The sequence below is a fragment of the Zootoca vivipara genome, chromosome 4 (assembly GCF_963506605.1).
Source record: "Zootoca vivipara chromosome 4, rZooViv1.1, whole genome shotgun sequence".
Classification (NCBI taxonomy): Eukaryota; Metazoa; Chordata; class Lepidosauria; order Squamata; family Lacertidae; genus Zootoca; species Zootoca vivipara.
Window position 1 is genome coordinate 32870778 of NC_083279.1, and position 25672 is coordinate 32896449.

The 25672-nt window shown below is 43.6% G+C and overlaps 1 protein-coding gene across 2 annotated transcripts; it reads right to left on the reverse strand.

Moving 5' to 3' along the window:
• Window positions 1-504: 504 nt before the first annotated feature.
• Window positions 505-25672, reverse strand: MXRA5 (matrix remodeling associated 5). 2 transcript variants are annotated; one of them, XM_035116177.2, is made up of 7 exons: window positions 24893-25672; window positions 18612-18836; window positions 16609-16738; window positions 14846-15236; window positions 9609-14339; window positions 7002-7902; window positions 505-4080 (listed from the first exon to the last, which is right to left on the reverse strand). In XM_035116177.2, the coding sequence occupies exons 2-7, from the start codon at window positions 18824-18826 to the stop codon at window positions 2172-2174; spliced, it is 8277 nt and encodes a 2758-aa protein (XP_034972068.2). In that variant the 5' UTR covers window positions 18827-18836; window positions 24893-25672; the 3' UTR covers window positions 505-2171. The 2 variants fall into 2 exon arrangements, with proteins under 2 accessions (XP_034972068.2, XP_034972067.2); XM_035116176.2 differs by having other exon boundaries at window positions 24889-25672.

The window sequence follows — 25672 nt, forward strand, 5'->3', positions numbered from 1 at the left end:
AATACAATGCATTTTTGCATGATGCTGTCATGAATAGATGTATTTTAATGCACATTTTGCCCCAGCAGATGTGCTATGGGGCACACTAGTTGGCTGGAGAGCTGCATTGCAATATTCAGGATCAGATTATCAGAAAAGAGGACTATTTCTCTTCTTGCACTGCTAGTACAAATGAACTAAGCCCCCCCCCCACGTCTCTTTCTGCCACGGGGTTGTCATACACCCATTAAACTGCCTTCTCAGGTTCACTGGATGCTATTTTGTTGCCAGTATTGAAGGAGGACTCAATCGCCAATGCTGTCAGGCTTAGTACATGGACTGGAGAACTGCCATCTTTTCCTTCATGTCAAGCAGCAGAGCATTACCTTGGGCAGAGTCCTTAAAGAAAATGCTTTCTTTTTAAAGTGTTTTGGAATTGTCTACTCTTTAACCACACACTGTTTGACATGGTCCATGGAGCGGTTTTCTTACCAGGAAAAACCACTGTGACGAAGCTTTGTGGAAAATATTTTTTTATTATAAAACATACAGTATACTGATCTTAATATTTATATAAAACACAGTAGAAGTATCAGAGTCTTGTAAAGACCAATAATTTATACACTGAGACACAGGTCACTGTATTCTTCCAGTCTCATAGTCTGAAACAAACATCATACAAAATACAGAAGGACTGAATTCAGCCAGGGAGTCCCTCGCTGTGAGGCATTTGCATTGTTACAGTAATTATTGCTGTGCTGTGGTGGAATAAAATCAGGGTTGTTGCTAACTTAAGAGTTGATCCCAGAGAGCTGATAGAAGAATGGGTAGAGAGTAAGTTAGTAATCATATTCTATAAAGGCTTGGCTATGTCCAAAGCGTTGCAGGGGATTATGGAAATAATTTTGTGTCCAACAAAAAGAATAATGAAATAACTTCTCTTGCATCAGCTCTTTTGTTATATTTAATACTACTTTGGTATATTTTAAGGTGCATGTTGCATAAAGGAACAGATTTGCACTATCAGTGGTCATAGTACTTTACATCATAGGCAGAACCAAAAATGATTGGGGTAAGAAGAATTATCAACATGTTTCTCTCAGTTTGAGCTTTCTTGAAAAAGATGCACATTTATGTTCCGATTTTCTCCCTTCCCTCAAAATAAAGCCACAGGGCATGGAAAGGGAACATGTGGTCCTTTAGGTGTTGCTGGACTACAACTCCCATGCTGCCCAGGGCTGATGGGAGTTGGAGTCCAACGATTGATGGGCCAGACGTTTCCCATTCCTGCCACTGGAGTTTTTAGATAGCACAAGGTGTGAAAATATTAATTTGTCAAGCTAATGCTATACTTAGGACAGAATTCCTTGTTACATGCCCTACAAGACTGCTTCTGAGAATAGCATTCCTGGATCAAGTATTTTTCCTCTTCCCCAATACCACCCAATGAGTAGGAAACTCACAATAGGGTAAGTGTTCTGATAAGTTATCCAGGAGAGAAGAACTTGACAGGGGAATTCAGTGGTCAGGGATGATGGGAGTTACACTCCAACAACATGTGGAGGGTTATAGGTTCCCCACCTGCTCCGTGGCCCCCTAGATGTTCTTGAGTTATACCTCTCATCATTTCCGACTGTGCTGGCTGGGGCCAATGAGCAGTGCTGAGTCCAACAGTGGGGTTCCCCATTCCTGACCTTAAGGTTGGGCTACACAATCCAGCCACTTATTAGGTTCCACTGATCACAGTGGTTAACTCTTCCACTGAAATCAATGAGTCCTGAAAGTACTTAACTTTGGCTGAATTGCACTATATACCCCAGATAGGTATATGGCAGGATTCAAGCACACTGCTCTAAATCAAAAGCAAAACTGAAAAAATGCTTAAAGTTCACCACATTGAGATGAAAGATTGTGGGCTATTAAATCCGCAGCCCCCTAGGTCTAGTCTCAGACAAGTGGCAAGAAGCCCTCTTACATCACGGAGAGAGTGTAGATGGCTTCTCAGATTTGCTACCTGCCTGAGTAGTATTTTGGAATTTCATGAAGGTAAAGCTGTGATCCACCATTTCTGGCACAACCCTGTTCTTCTCTCAGTACAACTGTTTTCATTTAGCAACTGTATTTTCCTAGCTGTGCTCACTTGGCAGGGACTTTGGATATTTTTGTGTATTCAAAGGCATTTTTAAAAAACTTTAGAATATGTGTATGTAGGTTGCTTTTGAATCACTGCCTAGTATATTTTTAGCAGTGCATTTGTAGAAGCCTGCGTCCTTTTGTGTAGCCTGCTGGATGATTAATGAGCCCTGAGGGTGAAGGAATTTGTTTCCATACAGACGGGATTGAGCTCCTGTTGTCAGATGCGATTTGTCTGGGAGATCCCACGTTATTTCTGCTTTAGGGATCCCAATGGCCATGCAGCTCAGCTTCACTGTATTGCCTGGCCTTGCGTAAATGATGGGAGCTGGCTCGCTTGTGATCCGGGGTGGGTAGGCTATCACAATCACTGGGACGTTCATAAGGGAAGAGCCATACTCGGTCGTCACCTTGCACAGGTAAGTACCTCTGTCAAACACGGATGCTTCACGCACTGTGAGAGAGCCATTCTCTAACAGGGAAAATCGCCCAACAGCCTGGGGACCATCTAACACCATCCCATTGGGTAGAGTCCAGGTTATGCGAGCTTGCTGGCTGGGCTGGGTGATGCAGTGAAGGTGCAGGGTCTCCCCGTTGATGATGCTCACTAAGTTGTTATACTGATTGCTGATTTCCGGTTTCAACCCCACTTTGAGGAAGACCACCCTTTCTGCATAACCACCTGGGTTCCTGGCTGTGCAGCGGTAAGTCCCAGCATCTGCCGCAGACAAGGCACTTATGTGTAATATTCCATCCCTCTTGTGGTAGAATCGGTGCAAATGGCTGCTCTTCTGCAGCTCGGTGCCATTGGGAAGGATCCAGGCTGTGGCAGGTTGAGGAGTCCCATGCACTGAGCAGTTCAGATTGATACTGTGTCCTGCTGCCGCAGTGATCCTTTCAGTGACTGGATCCCGAAAGGCTGGCTTTTCCACATGGTCCATGACCTGCAGCTGCACAATCAGCCTGCCCTCTCCCCCTTCATTCCTGCCAATGCACACCAACTGCACCGAGTCTGTCTGTCTCACTCCTCGGATGTCTAGTGTGCCATTGCGGTGCACAGTAATTCTGTTCCCATAATAGGGAGCAGGCAGGATCACTCCTTCTGGGAAAGCCCACATGACCCGTGGAGTTGGGATGCCTTCAGCTTTACAGTCAATGAGCTTTCGGCTGTCCCTCAGGGCCATTTCTCTCACTGAGGTGATGGCACTGGGGTGCCCGTTTATTTTTGGAGGTTGAACATTGACATGGATCAAGACAACTTTCCGGTCTTCCCCAGCACTATTCCGGGCTACACATGTGTAGTTGCCACTGTCAGATCTTTGGGCCTTCTGTATGAGAAGCGTCCCATCTCTGTACACCTGGTATTTATCTGACAAAAGTGGGATAGGTCTGTTGCTTGGAGACAACCACATCACTTTGGGTGTGGGCTCTCCTTTTGCTTCACATCCTACAGATACCACATCTCCATATGGGATGTTGAGAGCCAAGTAGGTTTTATTCCTAATTGTTGCAGGTTCGGCCACTACTTTGACCCGCACTTTCATCTCATCTTTACCAATCTGGTTTTCGGCGTAGCAGGTGTAGTCCCCCTCTTCTCTCAGCCCCACGTCATTGAAGTACAGTGTCCCATTGTTGAATACGACATATCTCTTTGTTCGGCTCCCACTGTCATCTGCTAGCATGAGGGTATTGATCATGCTGCCATCTGGAAGGCCCCAGGAGATCTCAGGGTTCGGCAGACCTGTAGCTACACAGTCAACTTTCAGGTCGCCTCCGTACATCACCTTGTGGTTGTTCTCATTCTTGTGTTCGATTTTGGCAGGCTTCATCATTACATTCACTTTAAGAACCACGTAATCATCTCCAATCTTGTTGCGGGCCACACACAGATAGTCCCCTGCATCCTTTTCAGTGATGGAATGAACAACCAAAGTTCCGTTGCCAAATACCTTGATTCTGCTGTCCAAACTAATTTAGGAAAAAAGAAAGAAAACAAAACATGTGTTTTAAGTTTATGTTCATAAACCATCATATTTTGAGCCAGAAAACAAACAAGAACAATTATCTTCATTTGCAATCAAATAATTCCACCCTGCAACTGACTTTCTTCTGGTGGAAGGATGTTTTTACATCATTATACTTCTTCTGAAGATCCAGATTTTATTTACAGTATTCTATGCTGCATTTAGACATGGAAATACAAAGGAGGTGGGGGAATCTCCTGTATATATACACACCACAGATAAATCCCATGTAAGCTTATATGCATGGATACATATGTTTATAAAGTGAACAGGATATTGACAATATACTCCATATGGCAAGATATACATACACTTATTCCACAGAGAGACACATTGCTTTGGTATGAAACAGACCAGAGAATTTATTATCTATTATATAGATATTATATAGATATATTACCTATTCTATTGTACATATGAGTGGCCCACCTTCAGACTGCAGTCCTATGCACATTTACCTGAAAGTCAACCACACAGAACTTAATGGGGCTTACTGCTGAGTAGACACGCCTAGGATTGTGCTGCCAGATTCCCAAATAAATAGTTACCATGGGGCCTCTGGGATCAGAAGATAATGGTTGTTTGGATCTCACTAACATGATGCAAAATATTTACATGGAGCAATCTAAAAAGTTTATAAAGCCTAACTACTTAAGGCATAAGGGCCTTTATCCTCTCCGCAACAGTAAAACAGTAAAATGTATGATCAATCTGTTTTAAATGGTTATAAACATCCAGTGACACTAAAAATAAGATCTTTGGCTGGGATGCTCCTCTGCAGGAATACCTATGGTAGTCCTTCTAGCTATGACCAATTCAGGAGGTACTCCCATTATTCTCAGATCAGAGAGATGGAAGAATTGCAAACTTTGAGTGACTTCAGAGATTTTGGTGTGTAGTCCTTTCTGCATTCACTGAACCAAGGAGCTTCAGGCAGAGTTCAAAGGAAAACTTGTGTGTGGTGTATCTAAATCCTATGCATGCTCCACTTCAAATGTTAAAACCAGCACTGCCAATCAGATGCAAACCACTCTCAAAACTATCTTAAACTAAGGGATCTTTTTCATCCCTGCTACCAAGGAGCCTAAAAGTGGAACAAGATGTTATGGAAGGTCTAGTGCGGCTGCTGCTGCTGCTGCTGCTGCAGCAGCAGCAGCAAAAAAAAAGGCACCCTACATCTTGTCATCTATTGTAAGGAAAGACTAATGAGAGTCTGTACATGTGTGATACAATCACACTGTGATCGTCTTCACTCTCACTAGTAGAGCACAAGTTGGGGGAATTTGCAGTATGATGACCTATTGTGACCTCCTTACATGTTACAGGAAACGGGGAAGAAATAGGGATACCACACCTATAATATCTAATTCCACAGTACCTTTATAGAAAAGTCCTATAGAATCCATAGTTCCATGACCTCAGGTATAATTAATGCATGGGTGCATTAATGATGGGTGGATAAGCCTCCTTTATAAAACTCACATTCCTGAACAAATTACCTTATAGCCATAGATGCTTAATGCCCTTCTCTTAAGGCTAACATTTTTTACATAACTTCTTTGTACAGTAAGGCAGGGTCAGTGCAAAATATCTGCACATACAACTATGTATTTTTAAACAACATTGCAATTGCAAACCAATGTGAAATAGCATTAGTATAAATATAAATCAAGCCCAAGCATTTGGCCATACCTGAACCTCTTGGAAAACATAAATGATTGTTGGTTTAAGTGAGGAGTTCACCGCACAATTATCTATCCTCAAGCCAATGCACTGAATAATGCTTCACTCTGGATACACTACAGCCTTTTTTTTTTTCCAGATGGAGAAAAGTTGGACAAATAATGTGGATAACTATGCAGGCCAATTTTAGCTTCTCTACACTCTTCATTAGAACTATTTCAAGGCATTCTACCTTAATTTAACCCATCCATATCCAGAGGAATTTCTTTGTGACCTATACTGGTCTAAATGAAAATTTCTGCCTTTAAGGTACCTTTTCCACAGTGCTATATAGCTCACTGCAGAATCCTGCATGCTGTGCACTGCAAGAAAGACATTCAAAAGCATAATCTAGCTACATGGTATGACACTTTGAATTTCACTGCTCATATGCATAAACAAGAGTGTACCTGACAACACAGCAAAACACCCTGCCACTCCTTTGCAAAGCAAGGGAATAATAATAATAATAATAATAATAATAATAATTTATTATTTATACCCCGCCCATCTGGCCGGGTTCCCCCAGCCACTCTGGGCGGCTAGATGGACAGTGGTGGGCCACCTGTCTTTCAAGGATACTTTCCCATTGAGGAAACTCTCAAAAGACTGCAAGGAACCTTGGGATTATTTATAAAACAGTAATTCTAAACAAATGGTCTTAGGTTGGAATCCTATACATCCTTCATAGGAAGTGTTATTGAACTCGGTGCAATTTGTTTCTGATTGGCCATGGTGTACGATCAAGCACTTAAGTCCAACATGTCATTACAGTGCCATCTGTCATGGATGCTTCAGTTGAGATTCCTGCATTGCAGAGGATTGGACTAGATGGTGCTTGGGGTCCCTTGCAACTCTACTATTTTTGGATTCTATGCATGCAAGAGAATTGAAATGCTGTGAAAGGGTATAACACCATTGCTGCTGGTTTACATTCTGAAACCATGGGCAATGTACAGAGCTAAACTGCACTCTACTCAGAAGTAGCCCAGAGAGAGCTATTCCCAAGCAAGTGTGTAGAAGATTGTAGCCTAAAGGAAGTGACTATAGTTATAGTGCTAATTTGAAGAGTTGCTATATTTAAACTAATCAAAAATGACAATTAGATACATATATCTATGGTCATTTTTATTTTATTTTTACCTTTGTAGAGAATCCACCATCCTTTTTGAAGGCAGCCTCCAGAGAATCCGTGGCCAGGGGTCCCCAGATGCGCTGCAGTCCAGTCTCAGGGTGCTGCCATAGGTCACATCTGTTCTCTGAGGAGAGCTCCCCGTAATCTTGGCATTTGTGGACTGCTTTCTGACATGCAGCCATACAGTTCTCCTGGCAGCCCCAACCATGTTGGCTGCAATGCATTCGTAGCTCCCGCTGTCTTTGGGAGAGACGTTACGTATGTAAAGAGTTCCATTTGGAAAAACAAACAGATTGCCGCGGACAAACTGGGAAGTGCGGATCTGGGTTCCATCAAAAAGCACCCAGCGGATGCCAGGCAGAGGAGCTGCTTTGGCACTACAGTGAATGTTAATGTTCTGCCCCACGCTGAGGGTAATGTTTTCCTGTTTCTCTTGCTGGATAATAGGCGGCAAGGCAGCGATGTGAAGCCTCACGGCAAGGCTGTCGGTTCCTGCAGCGTTGCTGGCTATACACTTATATACTCCACGATCCGAGAAGTTAGTGTCCTTGAGGGACAAGGTTCGATTTTCATACAGCGTCACTCTTCCCTCTGTAGTGCTCACAGCTTGTAATATTTTCCTGTCGGGAAAAATCCAAGAAATATGGGGACTTGGAATGCCATTGGCTTGGCACTCCATGCTCACTTTTTCTCCAAAATAAACAGTCACATCTCTGAAGCGGGAACCCAGCATTTTGGGCTGCTGAGCTAAGACGGTCATCGAGACGATCATTTTATCAACACCGTGCAGGTTCTGAGCAGTGCACAAATACTGTCCACGGTCCTGAAGCTGAACATTGCGAATGAGGAATGTACCGTTTTTCAAGACTTCAAATCGTTGTATCCTTGTATTGGTTGTCATGACAGCTCCTGAAAGGAAAAGCAGGAAGGAAAAAGAAGAAAAGCATTTTTGGGAATACCCTTTTTTTTTCTGAAAAGGAACATAGAAACTGTATTCAAGATTATTATTCGAGATTTTTATTATTTTATTATGCATTAGTATATGCATCTTGTATATTTGATAAAATTTAAATGAATTAGAAAAGACCTAGAAACATCACTTCATTCCTTTTTTTGCTGCACAATAATACTCTGGTAGGTTCTTAGAAGAAGCAGAGATATCAAGATCCAATCTAGTCAGTCATGACAGAACACCCAGTGGTCCCAGATGCAGTTTTATGTCCTTATTTGCATCATAAGAAATTTCTGGCCCTACCAACAGACATTCATCACAGTGCAGATGAGAATGGGCATCCAGATAAACAGAGAGTATAACTGGATGGGTGCACAACAGTTGTGCCAAAACAGGTCCAGTCAAACCCTATTATTAGGTGAAAAATAAATCATGGCACACCTAAATCAATGGGGAAATGGACACTGTACCCTCCGAATAGGTTCCTAAAGGGAAGGGAAATGTATGTTTAGTGTACATAAAACATACTGTTCATTGGGGGCGGGGAGAAATATAGAGAATGCCTTACTGAAGGGGTTGTCAACCTGGCGCCTGTGGGTGCCATGGGCAGCAGCCCCAGACTCTGACTTTGCATTTAAAAAGCAAGTCTCTAGTCCTCCTACAAAGAAAGGCATGAAGCAAAATATGCAGGTACCCTTCTATGTGATTTCTCTGAGACTAGCAGTCCTGGCTGCTGCTTCTTGGCAATGTTTTTAGCTAATGACTGACATCAAAGCTGCAGTTGATAAATGAGCTGTTGGAATCCCTGGGATCCTGAATAACTAACTCCCCTCTCCCCATTAATGCACTTTCCCTGTTTCCATCTAATCTTCTAGGCAGATATTCAATAGGATAAGTCTTCTTTCCGCAATTGTACTTTCCACCATGTACTTTTTCCCATTTTGTGTTGCGCCACACCCTCATGACAGTCATATTGTGAGTGGCATCCCCAGCTCTCAAAATTAACAATGGTTGGCGGTCTCTGCCTTATTGTGACTGGATCAAAATTAAATGCTTTAATTACGAGCTGTGGGAAAATGGTCTCTAAAAATTATCTGCTCTATTTAAGGGCAGAGAAATTGTGGGGTGGGGGGCGGGGTGGGACTGAATTTCTCCAAAGGGGAAGATAAATTCTTCACCAGTTTCTCAGGGGCAGGACTCACCACTAGGGGTGGGAGTAGGGCAACTTTCATGTTCCTTATTTACTTATTTTGGTTTCTATAACAAGTGGTGGCAGCAGTAACTGCTGTGCAGCCTGGTCACCATTTTGCATCCTCCACAATTCTCTGGTCCTAGCATCATTCCAAGAGAAAGGGTAGTAGCAGCAGTGATTTTTTTCCGGGGGGGGGGCACAGGGATACGCATACCCCTAAACATTTTGTGACTCAAAGTTTGGCCTCAATGAGGGGCAGCATTTCAATACGAGTAGGAAAATGAGAGTACCCCTAAACATCTTTTTAGAAAAAAAGTAGCAGTCACAAAAAGTTAAACAACAGTTCATAATATTTAAAGAAAATTCTGTAAACGTGCCTTTTCTAAGGGCAGGGAAAGAAGACAAACACCAGGTTGTTGTTGTTAAGAAAAAACGTATTCTGAGAAATTCTAACTAGTTTAAATATCTTACCGGTGGATACTTTTGTCCAAGAAAGGAAAGGCTTGGGTTCTCCCATGGCATCACATGGGATAACAGCATCTGATTCAGCAAGGATGGATAGACTGTTAGGTCCATTTGTTATAATCTTAGGCCTCTCTCCTTGTATCTTGAAATGTGCTGAAGAATGGATTATGCTGGAATTAAGTGCCTTCACTCCTCCAATTTTAGGCACAAATAACACATTAGGATTATTGTAGGGGATGTTTCTGGAGGAAGTCCCTTGTGGCTTAATGCTAGGAGCAGTACTCTCAGATGGCAGTGTAGTATCAAGGGGCACAGGAGGCCCTGGGGTAGCTGCAGCCCTTAGAGGAGTGCTTTGTGTGATCACCCTGGTTGGAGAGACAAATTTCTTCTCGGTTGTGCTAACTGGGTAAAGCGGATTCGGCACTATAGGTTTAGGGTTTACTCCCAATTGTTGGAATACCCTAGTTCTGTTCAACAGGAATGGTATTCTGGAATTGGGGAGATAGGGTACAGCTTGATTTATTGTTCTTCCAGGCTTGTCTCTGGTGTCAGGAAGGTAGTTACTGGCAAAAACTCTGGAGTGGCTGTTGAGTCTGTTTTCTCCCTGGTTGCCAAATCTGCTGGGGGTCTGCAACTTAGGTCTGTATAATGGAGCAACAGGTGTGGTGGGAAAGGTCTCTGTATGAGGAGAAGGGGTTCTTCTGTCCTGTGTGGTATGTGCTGCGTAAGCTGTAATTTCTGGCTTATTGGTATAGTGAAGGGGGGCCTGGTGAGTTACAAAATGGTGATACAGACCTGGTGCAATGAGATATGGGGGTCTCATGGTCCCTCTTGCAGGGATCTGTTTTGGAGGTGCAAAAGCAGGTGCCTGATTAAAAATGGGTATAATGCCAATTGGCTGGTTGGGAATATTTGGATTCAGTGTATTGTATCTCCTACCACCATATGGTTCTTTCGGTTGCTTTTGTTGTGAGGTTATTCTGTTGTAGTTTGAATGGGTGGTGGAAAGTTCATTCTGTCGTGGGCCGAGACTGAATCTTTTGATGTCCGGAAGTGCTAGTTGACCAGATGTGTCGTTTTCTTTTGTAGACAAATTAGGAGTGCTTGGCTTTGATGGAGGAAGAGTAGTGGCTAATGGTGCAGATGGAATGGGTAATACTGGGGGATAGTTTTCCCCAGTTCTATATGCATTAGTCTGATCATGACGATCATGCAGCTGAGTAATACTTCCCTTTGTGTGCCTTGAAGATGGTGGTATAAGTGTTTTATTATGCCAAGGACTGATCACTTGTTTAGTTTTTGCAGGTGTGAAAATGTGATCACCCGCTGTACCATGGTGAGATGAAGTCAGTATTTCTCCTTGATGAGATGTTGCCACTGTACTTATCTTTAGAGAGTCTGAAAATTTCTCCTGTTCATCTACAGTTGGGGGATCCTTAAAGTGTTCCCCAATGCCATCAGCAGTACTCAAGCGCTGTACCAGGGAAGTTCTTGACTGAGCTACCCTTAGGTCAACTTCATTGCTTGAAGCTGATGAGCCAGTAAGAAAAGCTTCTTCTTTGAATTCTGGAATCTTTGAGAAACTAAGCTCAGAAAGTGACACTGGTCTAGTGATACTTTCTAGAGATACTGAAATGCTTGTTGTAGGAGTGTTTCTAACTTGGTTATTTGCTGAAGCAGTATTACCTCCCAAGACTTCGATGAATTCATTGCCTGCAGATGTTGTAAGCATATGTCCTGAGCTGTGAGACAAATGTGGTTGTCTACCAGGGGCTGTAGTTAGAGAATCCGGTGTTGGTGTTGTCACCATGTGACTTTTCCAGTCCTTGGCAGCATTGGAAAGAGTTACAGGTATTTTAGGTGGCAAAGTAGAAAGATGAAGAAATGAAGCTTCTTCTGTGTCTTGGGCCCCAGTAGACTTCCTTAAGGCAGCAGTACTTGTAGCTAGTAGAGAACTTCCTTCCGGAGGCTTATATTCATTTCCATGTTGTGTTTCAGCATCAGATTTATGATGACCTTTAAAAATGGAACTCTGCAAACTTTGGGTAGCAGCTTCCGTTTTAGATATTTTTCTAATAAAAGGTGTCTCTTCTATGGTGAAGGCAGTAGGAGGGATAAGTTTTGGTCTTCTGAACCTATTTGGTCTTAATCTCCTTCTCCCATATGGTCGCCTTCTGGGATGCTGGATGACCTGTGAGTTAGAGGTAGTTGTTTTGCTTGTAATCATGGTCACTGTCGTCAATTTGTTCCTGGCAGAAGCAGTCATTGTTTGGCCGTTCTTGTTAAGCGGAGCAGTGGTACTTTCTACAAGAAAAGTGTCTTTGGGTTTTTGAGCATCTGTTTCTTCAAGTATTATACCTTCAGAAACCCTGAAAAGGTCAGAAGAAATTCTTCCTTGCTGGTGCTCTATACTACCACTCTCTGTAGCTACAGAAGCAAAAATAGTAGTAGAGGCTATTGAATTAATGTAGTTTTCAGTTTGAGAGTGTGTGGGATGTTTTATAGCATGATGCAGCTTATTCATACTTATCTGATGTAAATTTGTTCCTAAACTTTCAGTTTTTGCAGGGACAGGTGCTTTAGGTGATAGTTCCACAGAGGATAATGGATAAGGCAAACTGCTCGTTACTTCTTCATTTGAAGGGTCTTGGGTGAAGCTAACAATGCCTTTTCGCCCTCCGGATGGATCATCTTTCCTCAAATCACTATGATCCCACACCTGTGTCTGTACAGTTGGAGAGATCAGAGTATCTCTTCTAATAGGTGTTTCTCCCGTGTTTGACAATTCACTTGCTATGGAAGACTCAGCACTCATTGCTGTAGAAGGTGTGTGGTCTTGGTTATTATTCTGTGTGTTGACAGTGGGAAGAATTGTGACTGAGAACATATCTGCCTCACCTAGCTGCAACACATCTGCAGAAGACTCCTCTCCATTGACTTCCACGGCAGTGTTTGGTGGAGGGCTGATAATGGGAGGAGCGCTGGTGGTTTGGTGCATGGATGGTGTCTCTGTTGTAGTCCTGAAGGAAGCGCCTGGTACCATTGTTGTTCTAGGGAAATTTTTCCCACGGACTTTTGCCAAAATGTTGGCCCAGTGCTGCGGATTAATTTGTTTGTTGGCCATATTGATTCTCCTTCGGGATTCAAATACCCTACGGCCCTCTGCAACATTGATCTCTTCAGTCCTGTCCATGCCTTTCCATAATTTCATTTTGTGCTTTCCCTTTTTGTTCCTCTTATCCTGAACCTGAGGAACATTGCCATTCTTTTCTTTAAGGGGCACTTCACGGTCCTTCAGGTGGATTTTTTTGCTCCGAGTATCACGGGCCTCTTCAACACCTGATCCCTCATCATCTTCTATGACCCGCCCCTTTGCTTTTACGGAGGTTCTTGAACCAAGGCGTTTCTTTAGTTTCACCCTCTGTGAGGATCTGTCAGAGACCATTTTATTTACTGTGACTTTAACAGCAAATTGATCTGATCCTTGTTGGTTTATAGCCACACACCTGTAGTACCCACTGTCACTGACATGGCTGCGTGGAATCAAGAGGGTGCCATTGTCTAACAGGTACTCATTGGATGAGTTTGATAAATCATGAAGGACATGGCTGCTTGGGAGTATCCAGCTTACGTGCGCATCTGGTACAGCCACTGCACTGCAGGGTAGAAGTATGGAATCCCCCACATTTTTTTCAATTTTCATCGTCTCAGAGTCAGCTGGCTGGATGACTGGGGGTTGTACCAGAAGTCTGTAGGCCATTGTGTCTGCATCACTCCTCACTTGAGCAACACAGTGGTACACACCAGAATCAGCATAGGCCACGGATTTGATGACTAACTGACCGCTGCTGAGGACAGAAAACCGGCTGTCTTCCATTCTGAATGGAGCTTTTAGTTTAGTCCCATCCGGAAGCATCCACACGATGGAGGGGCTTTCTGATGCTTTCACATTGCAACTCAGCTGAGCATCCGAACCTTCCACTACACTCTGAGCTGCCTTTGTGTGCTGGTCTTGCTCTATCATAACCCAGCTGCTTCTCTGCTGTCTGTTTTCTTGAATCTGAAGTGTTTGAGAAATTTGGGTAGAAAAAGAGAGCACTACTTTTTCCCCTGTGCTCTGGCGCCTGTTCAATTGGATATGGATCAGCGGCTGCATCACCCAGGAAGGCTCAGCTAGGATTCTCCCTTTGACACCTGTGTAGTAAAGAGCATCATAATCAGAACCTTGCTTGTAATGATAGCTTAATTTGGGTTCATGGCTGAGCACATGCTCCCTTTCTAACTTGACAGGCACTTCGCTATAATAAGCAATGAGCTTCCACAATTTTTCATAGTTGTCTCGGTTCATTGGGCATTCCAGATCCAAGGAAATGGTTGCGTTGATTTCAATTTCTTGAGGCGAGTTCTGGCTCCACTGAATTTGGGTGGTGTTTGTTGGCTTCTTGATTTCACACTTCAGATTCACTATGTTGCCATGCTCATCTGTCAGGTTCAAAGTAATGTTCCATGGAGACAGCTGAAATTCTTCCATGGGAAGCTCAGAGACATCATCTTCTTCTTCCTCCTCCTCCTCCTTGAGGCCAATGCTCTGTTTTAGCGGAGACTGTATGATAGGCTTTGAGCAGGAAACATTTTTCACATTTTGAATGTCTTGTTTCTGGAATTGCTTCGGGAAGGTGCACTTAGGGCAAAGCTGGCCTTCTTCATAGGCTTTGTCTTTTTTACACTTTAAAACAGCTGGAAGACAAAATAAATAAATAATCTAAAAGTCAGATGGAATTTTGACATTTGAATTCTGTCTGCATCTATAGAATTAAAGAAAAGGGAAGACAGAATGGCATGCTATGCATTTAGCATAATGTGTAGTTTGGCCCTTATACTGTACTTTGCTATTCAAAGAGTGCCCAATTAGCTTGGAGGAATATCTCAGGACCAGTTCAGGTGCATTCACTTCTATATTTTTAACACTTTCCATTGGTTTGGTTGGTTGGTCAGGTCCTGCTCTGGGGCTTCCCAGAGGCAACTGTAAGAACAGGAGGCTGGACTATGTGTGCTATTGGCATGAAATAGCAAGGCCTTCTTATGTTCTTATGAATTATGGAAAGGCAGTTTTTAAGGTTTAGAAATAAATAAGTAACCCAGCCCCCGAGTATAGGCCAACACAGGAAGGCAATATTTCTGGGATAATTTCTGCCCGAGTCTATTTCCAACATAGGAGAACAACAACTATGATCTTCCCTTACCTGAAAACTTCTGATTCCATTCAAGGAACCATTTCAACCTGCAGTCACAAGACCAGGGGTTCCCATGAAGATAAACATTCTCTAGGAGTGGCATTTTTTGAAAAATGCCCATAGGCAGTGTTCTAATGGCATTTTCAGACAAGTAGAGGTGCTTTATTGTCGACAGCCTGAAATAATCAAGGACCAAAAATGTAGAAAACGTGTTGGGGTGAAGCTGTTGGAGCAAGTTTCCTTCCAAATGGAGAAGTCTGAGGGAAGTTAATCCATTAAAAGCATTTGGGTGGATGAATTCAATTCGGTTGTGGTCCATGTGCAATCTCATAAGGCTGGAAAGCCCTTGGAGGGTTTGACCAGTTATAACCTGCAGCTTGTTGTAGCTTATTTTGAACACCTAAATGGCCAGGTAAAATGAATAGGTTAATACTTTTTGTAATAGTAACATGGCACTGCAGAAGAGGCACACATAAAGCAACACAGGAGAATATAGTGGCCCAGACTAGACAAATGTAGCCACACTTCAGTCCCATCAAAATAAGCAGGATTTACTTAAGACACAACAAAATGGATTTCAGTAGGATGGACATACAGTATGATTGACTTTATGTGGATTGGAGACACAGAACTGTAAATCTGATTCAGGAACTTCTACATACACGAGGAATGACTGCTCTACTGTGTGTGTGTGTGTGTGTGTGTGTGCCCTAGGGTGATGACTTTTTTACAACCTCATTTCCCTGTATCATAATTTGATGAGCTTTCATTAAAGATTAGATGAAATATTACTTTCAAAGAGATTTGATTTAAAAAAACCTCACGCACAAAATGATTTTTAAAAAATTATTTATCAGTTTTTTGACCATTTTTGAAGTCACTGCAAGCAGAAATAAAATTGAACCCAAGCTTTAGAGTCACATATATACATTATATAGGGTCACCAAACACACAATGAAGCTTTTTTTAGCTGCAGTAACAGTACTACCTCTCCTGTAGGTTCTTTTCCCAGCATGCCCGGCAGGGTCTGCTGGCTGAGTTTTGAGGTTCCAAAAAGGGGCTTTTACCTTGTGCAGGTGTGACATTTGTATACCCTATGTTGCTAAGAACCCTTCGCATTGTGGCATGTGGTGTTGTGTCCAAATTTGATACGAAATATATATATATATAATTGTTAATACAATTTTATGAAATGGTAAAATGGCATACAAAAAAAAATTAAAATGGTTTGTGTGTAACCTTTTAAAAATATTTCAATGGAATATACCTCATGTTAGTCATTAATAGGCAAAAGTTCGTCCATTTGTGCTACAGGAAATAATTTTTGAGAAAAAGAAAAAGTCATCACCCTAGTGCCCACTAACAAACATAGTTCAATAATACAGACTACAGGTTTGGGTGGGTGGGTGTTTGTGGGTGGGTGAGTGTATGCAGGAGCTTTTGATCATGTCTCTTATATAGCTTTCTCCAATGCCACCAACAACCAGGCAGTCACTGTTTATACTAATTCCATAGAAACATACAAAGCTGCCTTTGGACCATCAGTTAACCCAGCTCAGTATTGTTAACATTGCCAGTCAGCAGCTCTCTAGGGTTTCGGGCAATGGATATCCCCAACCCTGTGTGGAGATGTCACAGGTTGAACCTGCAGGTCTTCTGCATGCAACACAGATGCTCTACTCCTTCCCCATGTATGCACAGCTGGGCTTTGTGGGAACGCAGATAATAGACTGAAAGTGTTGTTACTTTAAGAAGAAACATTTTGACTCAACCTGTAGCGATGTCAGATCTTTTAAGGCTCCGTTAGGTATGTTTTGGATGTCATTCCCATGAAGCATGAGCAGTTCCAGTTTTGCAAGGCCTGCAAATGAGTTTCCAGATATTGCCTGTATGCTGTTAAACCTGGAAGGGGGGTGGGGAGAACCACATTTAAGTATAATCTGTGTTGAATCATCACTCTGCATTGAGTAAACCAGACATTTTTAGGCACCTTTGGGTTATTCATAAATCATACACCTAACCTGACAAAGTTAATGAAGCATTTTAACAAGACTTGGTAATTGCACGTATTAAAAGTCAGTTTTAAAAGTCAGTTTTATGCTTCTTTGGCTACACACACACACACACACACACACACAATTCAGTCGGAGCTTAAATTAATGGAATTATCAATTAGAACAGGCTTTTCTGTACAGTGTTCTCCATGTGCTGGATATATTAGTCAGTGGCAGGGATCCAACATATGATGATATGGAGACTGGCAACCAGTAGGCCCACAAGGATGCCAACAGAACATGTAACAATAAAAGAATAAAGTTTTGTGCAGAGCACATTTACACATGGATGCCTGCCAAGCAGTTTCTGGAACCAGAAAACCACAGCTACTAGCTAAACTGCTAGATTTGCACATATAGCATGTAATTAGGTATTTAACTGTTAAGATAAATATGTGGTTTTGAATTTGCAAAACGGTGAATCTAGAAACTCAGGATGCAAACTGATTTAAAAATGCTTAGTTGACAGACTGATCAATTAACTCACAGCACATTTGCATTTTACTAAGGTTTTGCTGCAGTTGCCTTGTTCAGCTACTGAAGGGAGCATATTAAATAAAGAAAGTCATGGTTCATTATTAACCTCTGTCCCAATCACACACAGCAGAACAACTAATGAAGAGAAACATGAAAATGCTCTCCTGACTTCTATGGTTCCTCTCCTTGAATGCTATACAACAGCCACTGTGGAGGGTTGTGGTTATTCTCTTGGGTTTTGTAGGCCACCATTGCAATATGGCATCATTTAGGGAAGCAGCATCAGGGACCGTAGTACAGCAATTATTTCTGTATATTTTGAGTCTTGTAGGCAAAATGTGATGCTGCTTGTCTAAGTAGTCTGTGCACACATTCAGCAATTGATTTGGGGACAACCCCAGTGTGGGCAGGACGAGAGTCACAACCCAGGTAAACAGAGACAGAAGAGAGGATGAAAGCAATAGTGGTAGTAAGAGCAAATGCTCTAAAGCAGGCATGGCCAAACTTGGCCCTCCCTCTGTTTTGGGACTACAATTCCCATCATCCCTGACCACTGGTCCTGTTAGCTAGGAATGAAGGGAGTTGTAGTCCCAAAACAGCTGGAGGGCCAAGTTTGGCCATGCCTGCTCTAGAGGAAGTAGGAAATTCTGGAGCAAAGCAAAGGAAGGAAATTGCTGGGACATGGACACAGAGAGAGTACAGCTTATCAAATAGTCCACGACCGGGACAGGTGTGGTAAATATAAAATTAGCTGGGTAAGGTCTTTGTTTAAGAGCTTAGAAGAAACAAGACTGGTAGGGTTGGCACGTAAGAAGTGAGCAAGAAAGCAAGTTCAACTGAAGCAGGAAGATCTATTTTCCAAAAAGGATAAGAAGTGATTAGTGCTACAATAATCATTATCTCCCCTCTGAAAATGACGTGATTGTGATATGGGCAGGAGAAAGGTTTGTAGCAAGACTGAGGGACAGCAAATGCTATTGCACATTCACCATTGGCTCATTGTGTTGGTCATATACTGAAGACAAATCAGTAGGATTTATCTGGGTCTCACAAAAATATTTACTATAAATGTAGGTAGATCACAGTAGTTTTGATCAATTCCCATAAATACTCCTCTTTATGGAAGTCTTTTAATCTGTACAGTAATGGTATCACATTGCAGCTCATGTGATGCGCAATGCTTCAAACTAGTGGGATGAACTCTCAAAGAATGTAAAATGTCGCAGTAAAATTGCAATACAAACCCCAAATTGATTCGTTCCACATGTTTAGAGATTCTTGTTGGCACAGCTGCTAAGGACCGAAATGTGCAGTGAACTTCAGTGGGAACATAACAGGCACATGGATGAGGACAAGCAAGTGTAGTTTCCGGAAGTCCTAGAGAGAGAATCAGCACCACGGATAGTGCCCCCAAATATGTTTGCTTTAGCATCTTCACCAATTTCACCAATTTATTCATTTCACTATACCTGTTTAATTCAAAAGAGAGAGAACTAGTTTAATTTTTAAACAGATGTCAAACATGACAATTTAGATACTCAGCATTTCATGTGGCCAGTTTGATGACCTCACTACTTCCTTAAGTGTGTGGAATCCCTTCATGGAGTAACATGTGAAGGCGGCTAAGGAAGAGCCCAGGTCCATCACACTTAAACACTGCTACCAAATTGGCCCCAACATGGAAGAAAACATCCACAAGCACTCTTCTCATAAGCATACACGCAGGAAGTAACAAGTGGGAGCAGAACATGCCCCACATACTTAAGACTTAACACAAGTTCACACCCATTAAATAACCAAAAGGCAGATCTTAAACATTTAGAGCCAATGAATGAGGTTTAGATAAAGTACTGCAAGCATTTACTTGCTCTGTTGCAGCTGAAGCATGACTGTATGGATGGATAGCTCCTAATACTACCCGTGGCTGGTGCAAAGTATCAAAAAGACTGATGGCATGTCAAGCAAGGAAGGAAACTCCCCCCCCCCCAATTCTCCTTGAACTTCCTTAGAATAATCTGACCTATTTCCTCAAACAATAAGCCACCGGCTTTGCTTACTCTGAGCCAAATCTGAGTTAAATCAGAGCTCTAACCTCTATGTGCCTCTCAAATTCCTCCTATTCACCAGTTAGCCCCACCCACTCTTTGGATGTAAGCTCACCCCAGGCCATTTTGATCTAATTCTCCATGACTCTTGCCTGTTTCTGTTTATTTGTTCCCTTCCTGTTTGCCCTTCCCTTGATTCTGCTATGCCATCCATGACCTGGTTTGTTTTCTGACAACAGACATCCTTACATGGCTGGGTGTGAGTTAAAGAGTAGTACAAGAGCAGCTTTGCCATAAGCTTGTTGGAAGCTCTGGAGCAACTGGTCAAGTTATAGTCTCACACCAGTGCTGGAATTCTCATTCCTGATCCCTACAAGCCGCATCCTCAGAAAAAAAAATGGCTCATGGGATTGACAAAGCTATTTCTTTGTGTATACTCCAAAGTTCTTAGATCTGCAAGCAATAAGGCTGTCATTCCTTTCCTATCAGCATCCTATGCAAGCCATTACGATTCTAAAGCAGTGGTTCAAGAGGCTGAAGGGGCTTCTCAAATGTCTGTGGTCAGGTTAATACAATAGTTGCCCCTTCTTTAAAAAATAACTCCACAGCATGTCAAAGAACTTCGTACTTAACACGGTGTTTCTTTAATGCATATCAATATTTCACAAATTTTCTTTTCTTTAGAGGACTACCGGTAATAAACATCTGCTTCTATTCATATAATTCCTGCTTAGAGGCAGACAGCAGTTACAACATCAAAAGAGGACTTCCTACTCAAAACCCTGGGCTCAGGCCTCTAAGACTAGCAATTGTAGCAGGATATCAACTACTAATTTAACCAGAGAGCTCTGTGATGTTATCTAACCCCATCACAGAATAAATCAGGCATCCCCAAACTGCGGCCCTCCAGATGTTTTGGCTTACAACTCCCATGATTCCTAGCTAACAGGACCAGTGGTCAGGGATGATGGGAATTGTAGTCCAAAACATCTGGAGGGCCGAAGTTTGGGGGTGCCGGGTATAAATGCTGACATTTGCACTGGTTCTGGGTTTAGAAGATGATTGCAGTGAGAATAATTGTTGAATCACACAGGGACTACATAGAGGTATTTCTGTTTCTTAATTGGTGCCTTCTCTTAATATTCTTTGTAATATGCTGCTTATCTATTTCTTTTTTTAAAGAAGATGTATGATAAAAAAGAAGCAACTTATTCAAGCATTCAAAAACACAATTACCAGTGGAGAGAACCATCTAAATCCCAGATGGGAAGCAGAGACACCATCACCTCTGCACCCCTATTGCTTTCACCAGTCAGGGTGGAAGGCGGAATACAGGGGAATTGTTGTGCCAACCTGGAGCTTGCACAGTGATCAGGCTCAAGGCTGATGAGTGACAGCAGTGAGGCCAGTTCACCCCTTCCCCCAGAATGCCTCATTTGGGGACTTTCTGCAGGTGGGGATCCCACAGGTGGTACTTTCTTCTGACTGCATATTTGGGAATCGGAATGGGGAGCTCCATGCCGGAAGAGTGGCACTCCAGTCTCTGATGGCAGAGATTGGCATAGAGATGCTCAAGTTGGGGTCTGGGAGTGGTGATGGTGAGGGATGCACACACAATGCCTGGCCCCAATGTCCAGGTGAGTTCTGATGCACCTGCTCATTCCCCGATCCTTCCCTTTGTTGAGCAGGGGAGGTCTGAGGGGGTTTCTTTTACCCATATTTGCTTGAACTGTCAGGACTCCTGATGAAGCAGGGTGCCCAATCACACAGAGATTTATACTCGCTTTCAAGCAAACTCTAGTTCAAGTCTCATTCAGACTGTGCCGGCTCAACAGGACAAGGTTGGGGACGGAGCAGGAGGGGGTGTGCATGTTAGGTGTAGGGTCAGCAGAGACAACACCACGCCTCCTAAACGTACCTTGCTGATGGATATGAATAGCCCCCTGGAAGTTGGTTCAAAGCCAATAACATATAAATGCTTCAAATGAGCCAAATGACAGGACAATTCCATACAGCAGTTTATTGAGGATTTGCTGATGCTCATAAGTGGAAGACTTTGCAGGGTCCTCATCAAAATACCATCTCAGCTCCCCCCCCCCAAATTTAATGTGAATTTAACACTTTCGTGGGTGGTTTGTTTGTTTGTTTACTTAATTGAGTTTTCTGTGGAAAATCTGATTTAAATGGAGAAAGAATGTAGGGTGGAATTTGAGGAGGACAATGCCAAGTGAACGTTGTACAAAACATGCATTCATGAGCACCACCAAGTCCACAATAAACAGCAGCACTTGATATCATTTGCTATGGGAATCTGCTACTCAGTAGTTGGGAAGCACAGAGAAACCTGCTTCATGGATGTGAGTGACCAGTGAGGCTGCTCTGTCTTGAGTTTCTAGTAAGGTTGAAGGTGAATTTGCACTTTTTAATAATCACAGGGCAGAAAGAATGTACCTGCACTGTGTCCTGTCCTATACCTGCACTGTGCTTGGCAGGTAAAAACACTTCTCCTAAATTTCTCTGGCTTGCAATGGATATAAACAGCATGGAAGGGGCCAAGGACCCTTTTTTTAATTAGCAGTTTGGTGGTTGGTGACTGCTAGGGTGCTTAACCCTCATACAGAAGAAGGAATTTCAGCAAAGGCAGCTTGTCATGCTATTATGTTACATGAGTAAGAAAAGGAGCCCCTGCCAAAATCCGCATGTTTATGTAGCATTTAGAGCAGAGCTTTCCATAATGTGTGCCGTGACATGTTAGTGTGTCGGCTACAGTGTGTAGGTGTGTCGCGCAAATGCGCCCAACACTCCTCCCAGGGCTGGAAAGGGGCTAGCTTAGCCCCCGGTTTGCTAGTAAAGCTGGATTACTGTATCATGAAATGAGGCATGTCTAAAAGATGTGTCACCAACATGAAAGATTTCGAATGCTCTGCTTTAAGAGTTACAGGAGCCTGTTTCCCCTTTGTTTCTAGCCAACCTGGTGATTACTTTGAAAAGTGGTGGTCAATAGAAGGAAGCCAAGTATCATGCTAGATAGAGTCAAGTCTAGGAATCTGGGTTTGGTGCACAGGAGAGCAAAAAACAGAGGATGTGTAAAGAGAGGTCTTGGGTTGAAGAGCAGCAGACCACATTATGACACAAGCAGAGATCCAGTCTTCATCAGAGGGGGTGTTGTTGTTAGAAGGGAGCAGGGCACAAACAAGTGGTAGTAAAATACAATCAACAGTGAATAACCACCATTCTAGTTAGAAAGCTTTACAGTCGTACCTTGGAAGTCGAACGGAATCCATTCTGGAAGTCTGTTCGACTTCCAAAACATTCAAAAACCAAATCAGAGCTTCTGATTGGCTGCAGGAAGCTCCTGCAGCCAATCAGAAGCCACGGAAGCCCCGTTGGACATTCAGGTTCCCAAAGAACGTTTGCAAACCAGAACAATCACTTCTGGGTTTGCGGTGTTCAGAAGCCAAAACGTCTAGTTCCAGGGCATTCGGGATCCAAGGTACGGCTGTACTTTGGTATACTCTCACTTGCCTCTGGCCTGTAAAGATTAATTAGTGGGCAAGTCACTGGAACTCAAAGGCTCAGGGGTGCCAGCTCCTGGGGACCAAGTTGTTTTGTCCCCCCTAATATCTTTTAGGAGGGGGTTAGAGCTGCCCAATGATGAGCTGAGTGTGGCACAGCTCCAGTGGCAAACTCCTTCTCCTCCTCCCATGGAAGAGAAGGAGGTTGGAAGCAGCTTTCTGTTGGTGGTGGAGCCAGGAGGAGGTGGAGCGACTGGCCATTGAAGCCTTGCAGCTGCCACATTTGCTTCTGCTCCCAGCTCCTCCAGACGTCACATGTGTCACATCAGGAGGTTGCATCACACATGATGTCACCCTCATGACGTTGGACCCCCAATTGCCCTCGCAAGCTGGTGATCTATATACACTACACTAGTGGGATGCAACTGTAATAAATAAAATAACTGAAATATTAATTTAAGCTCTGTGGAGGTAGGCTCTGTGGAGAGGGAAAGTGGTTTGAACTAGATGACTTTTGATCTCTTCCAAGCCTGTAACTCCATAAAACCAGTGAAGCAGTGAACAAGCAATTCTAAGGGTACTAAAAAAAAACAGAAGGAATATAATACTTGGATCTAATTACCAAAGCTCTCCTATTTAAAAGTGGCCTATAGGTGATGGCGATGTGCAAAGGCTGTGACAGGGATAAAGAGATCTTGGCTTAGATTGGGGTGACCCTCCATTTTCAGCTTGAGGGCCACACTGACAGTTATCCACCCCTCTGAGGGCCACATATAAACACTGCCCTAGATGTGTGCCCCAACAGTAGAAAACTTTGGCAAAGTGGTACAAACTGGTGGGTGATGTGCCTGAATTGGATTATCAGAAGCATCCCTGCAGGGGACAGTCTGCAACTCCAAACATCTTCCTTGCTCTCTAGAACAGGGAAGTTGGGGGAAAGGGTGAGAAAAAAAAGAGAAAATGTAGGACAGGAGGGAAAACTACTGCTTTGAAATTGCTTTGAAATCTTGCTTGCCCCATTCCATCTCAGCATTCATACTGTTTCCCACCGCCCCCTAGGGATTGTTTAGAGTTATTACCTAGGCAGAGACCTTAAGGGTCGAGAAAGCAGGATTATTGAGATAATGTATGAGGTGCTAGGAAGGCTCTGAATACTCTAAAGGGCTATATAAACACAGTGCTGATGATGAAAAGGAAGACACATTGAATCTGGGAGACCAGACAGGGTGAAGGGCAAAGGACCTTCTTGTGCCGATCCCTCTGCAGATGATTTCATGACACTCCATCCTGCATGTGCGTTTTGTCTGGGCAGGGGCTGTGGTGGGATCAAGTCCAAGGATTTATCCCCCAAGGTGGCCTCAGGTTTCCTCCTGGAGGCGGGAGAACGAGTAGGTGGTGAAGGAAGGCAGGCTGATTATTTCCCCAGCCCTTCTCAGGGCAGCTGAAGGTGATGTGCCTGAGAGCTACGCTGTTTAAGGGATACCTGAGCTGGATGTGCTTTCCACTCCTAGCTTCATTTGGAGGGCACATGCTTCCCATTAGAGAAGAATGTCCTTAATTCACTGAGTCATTACAGCGATATATCCCTCGGGGAAAGAGAGAGGAAAGAAAGAGAGAGAAAGAAAAAGAGGGGGGGGAGGGAGAAAGCCCCACTTCCATCTCTAGAAAGTGAGTTTCCAGTCCACATTTCATCCCGACCTTTCAAACACGACAACAACAAAGGGGGGATTGTGCAACTCAAACTAAGCCAGACAAGTTTCCAATCCTTTCTAATAGTTCCAAAGCAACAACTGCAAGTCCACTAGCTTGTGCAATTCTCTCTCTCTCTCTTTCAAACAAAATATAATGACAAAAGCAGTTGAGGTTGTTTGACTCCGGGGCAGGAGGCGTCTACTTCGGCAAGATTGCATTCGGGAGGCGCAGCAAGCCATGCAAGAGATGGAGAGCGCGCGATAGATTACCTACTGTTGGCCAAGAGTGTCAGATACTGTTGCTTGCAGGATCCATCCTGTCGACGAATAGCAAAGAACAGCTAGTGCCACGGGCGGGCGCTTCGCCTGCCTGCCCGAGCAACACCCCACCCCCGCCTCGAGCGCCTTTCTGGGTCTCCTCTTCCGTGGACTCCAGAGCTGCGCGCAAACGTGGTTCACACCCCACCCCGAAGGTGCGCGCTTTGTGCCGAGCTCAGCAGTCTTCCTTCCTGGTTCTGCAACTCCCAGTTCTGAGATGCATCAATCCGGGGGAAGTGGGGGTGTGAGGAGAAGAAGGGGTGGAAAATAGATATACATCTTAAGATTTAAAAAAAATAGGGAGGGAAACAAAACAAAACGGGAGCTCAGGAATCCTTCCAAAAGATCTATTCTCTGTTTTCCTCCTCACCCCTGTTAGGCAGTAAATCCAGGAACTCTTATTGAAGAGCCAATGAAAAGCGAAGGAATGGAAAGCAGGGTAACAGAACAGGGAACTTGGAGCGCTTCTATCCTCTCGGCGCTTCTCTCTTTGAACACTTTGAAACAAGAGGCACCACCGAGCTTGAGGCTCTCTTTCTTTCTTTTTCTCTCTACTTCCCCACCGAGGGGCTTCCGCAGCCAAACTCTTGCCCCGGGGACGGACTCTGCCCCTCCGGCTCCCTCCGCAGCTGCTGTGTCTCGGGACGAGCAAGAGGAGCGCGCCCCGCGCCAAGCATGCCCCGCGCTGGCTCTCCGCCTCCTGCGTCTTGCGCGGCGCGTTTGCAAGCAGGCGCGA

Excerpts from the sequence above, each read along its gene's own strand:
- MXRA5 (XM_035116177.2), bottom strand. The coding sequence starts at position 18,826 with ATGAATAAATTGGTGAAATTGGTGAAGATGCTAAAGCAAACATATTTG. Across the intron at positions 14,340-14,845 it reads ATGGAATCAGAAGTTTTCAG|CTGTTTTAAAGTGTAAAAAA; the intron begins GTAAGGGAAGAT and ends TTTGTCTTCCAG. Across the intron at positions 4,081-7,001 it reads ATGGTGGATTCTCTACAAAG|TTTGGACAGCAGAATCAAGG; the intron begins GTAAAAATAAAA and ends TTCCTAAATTAG.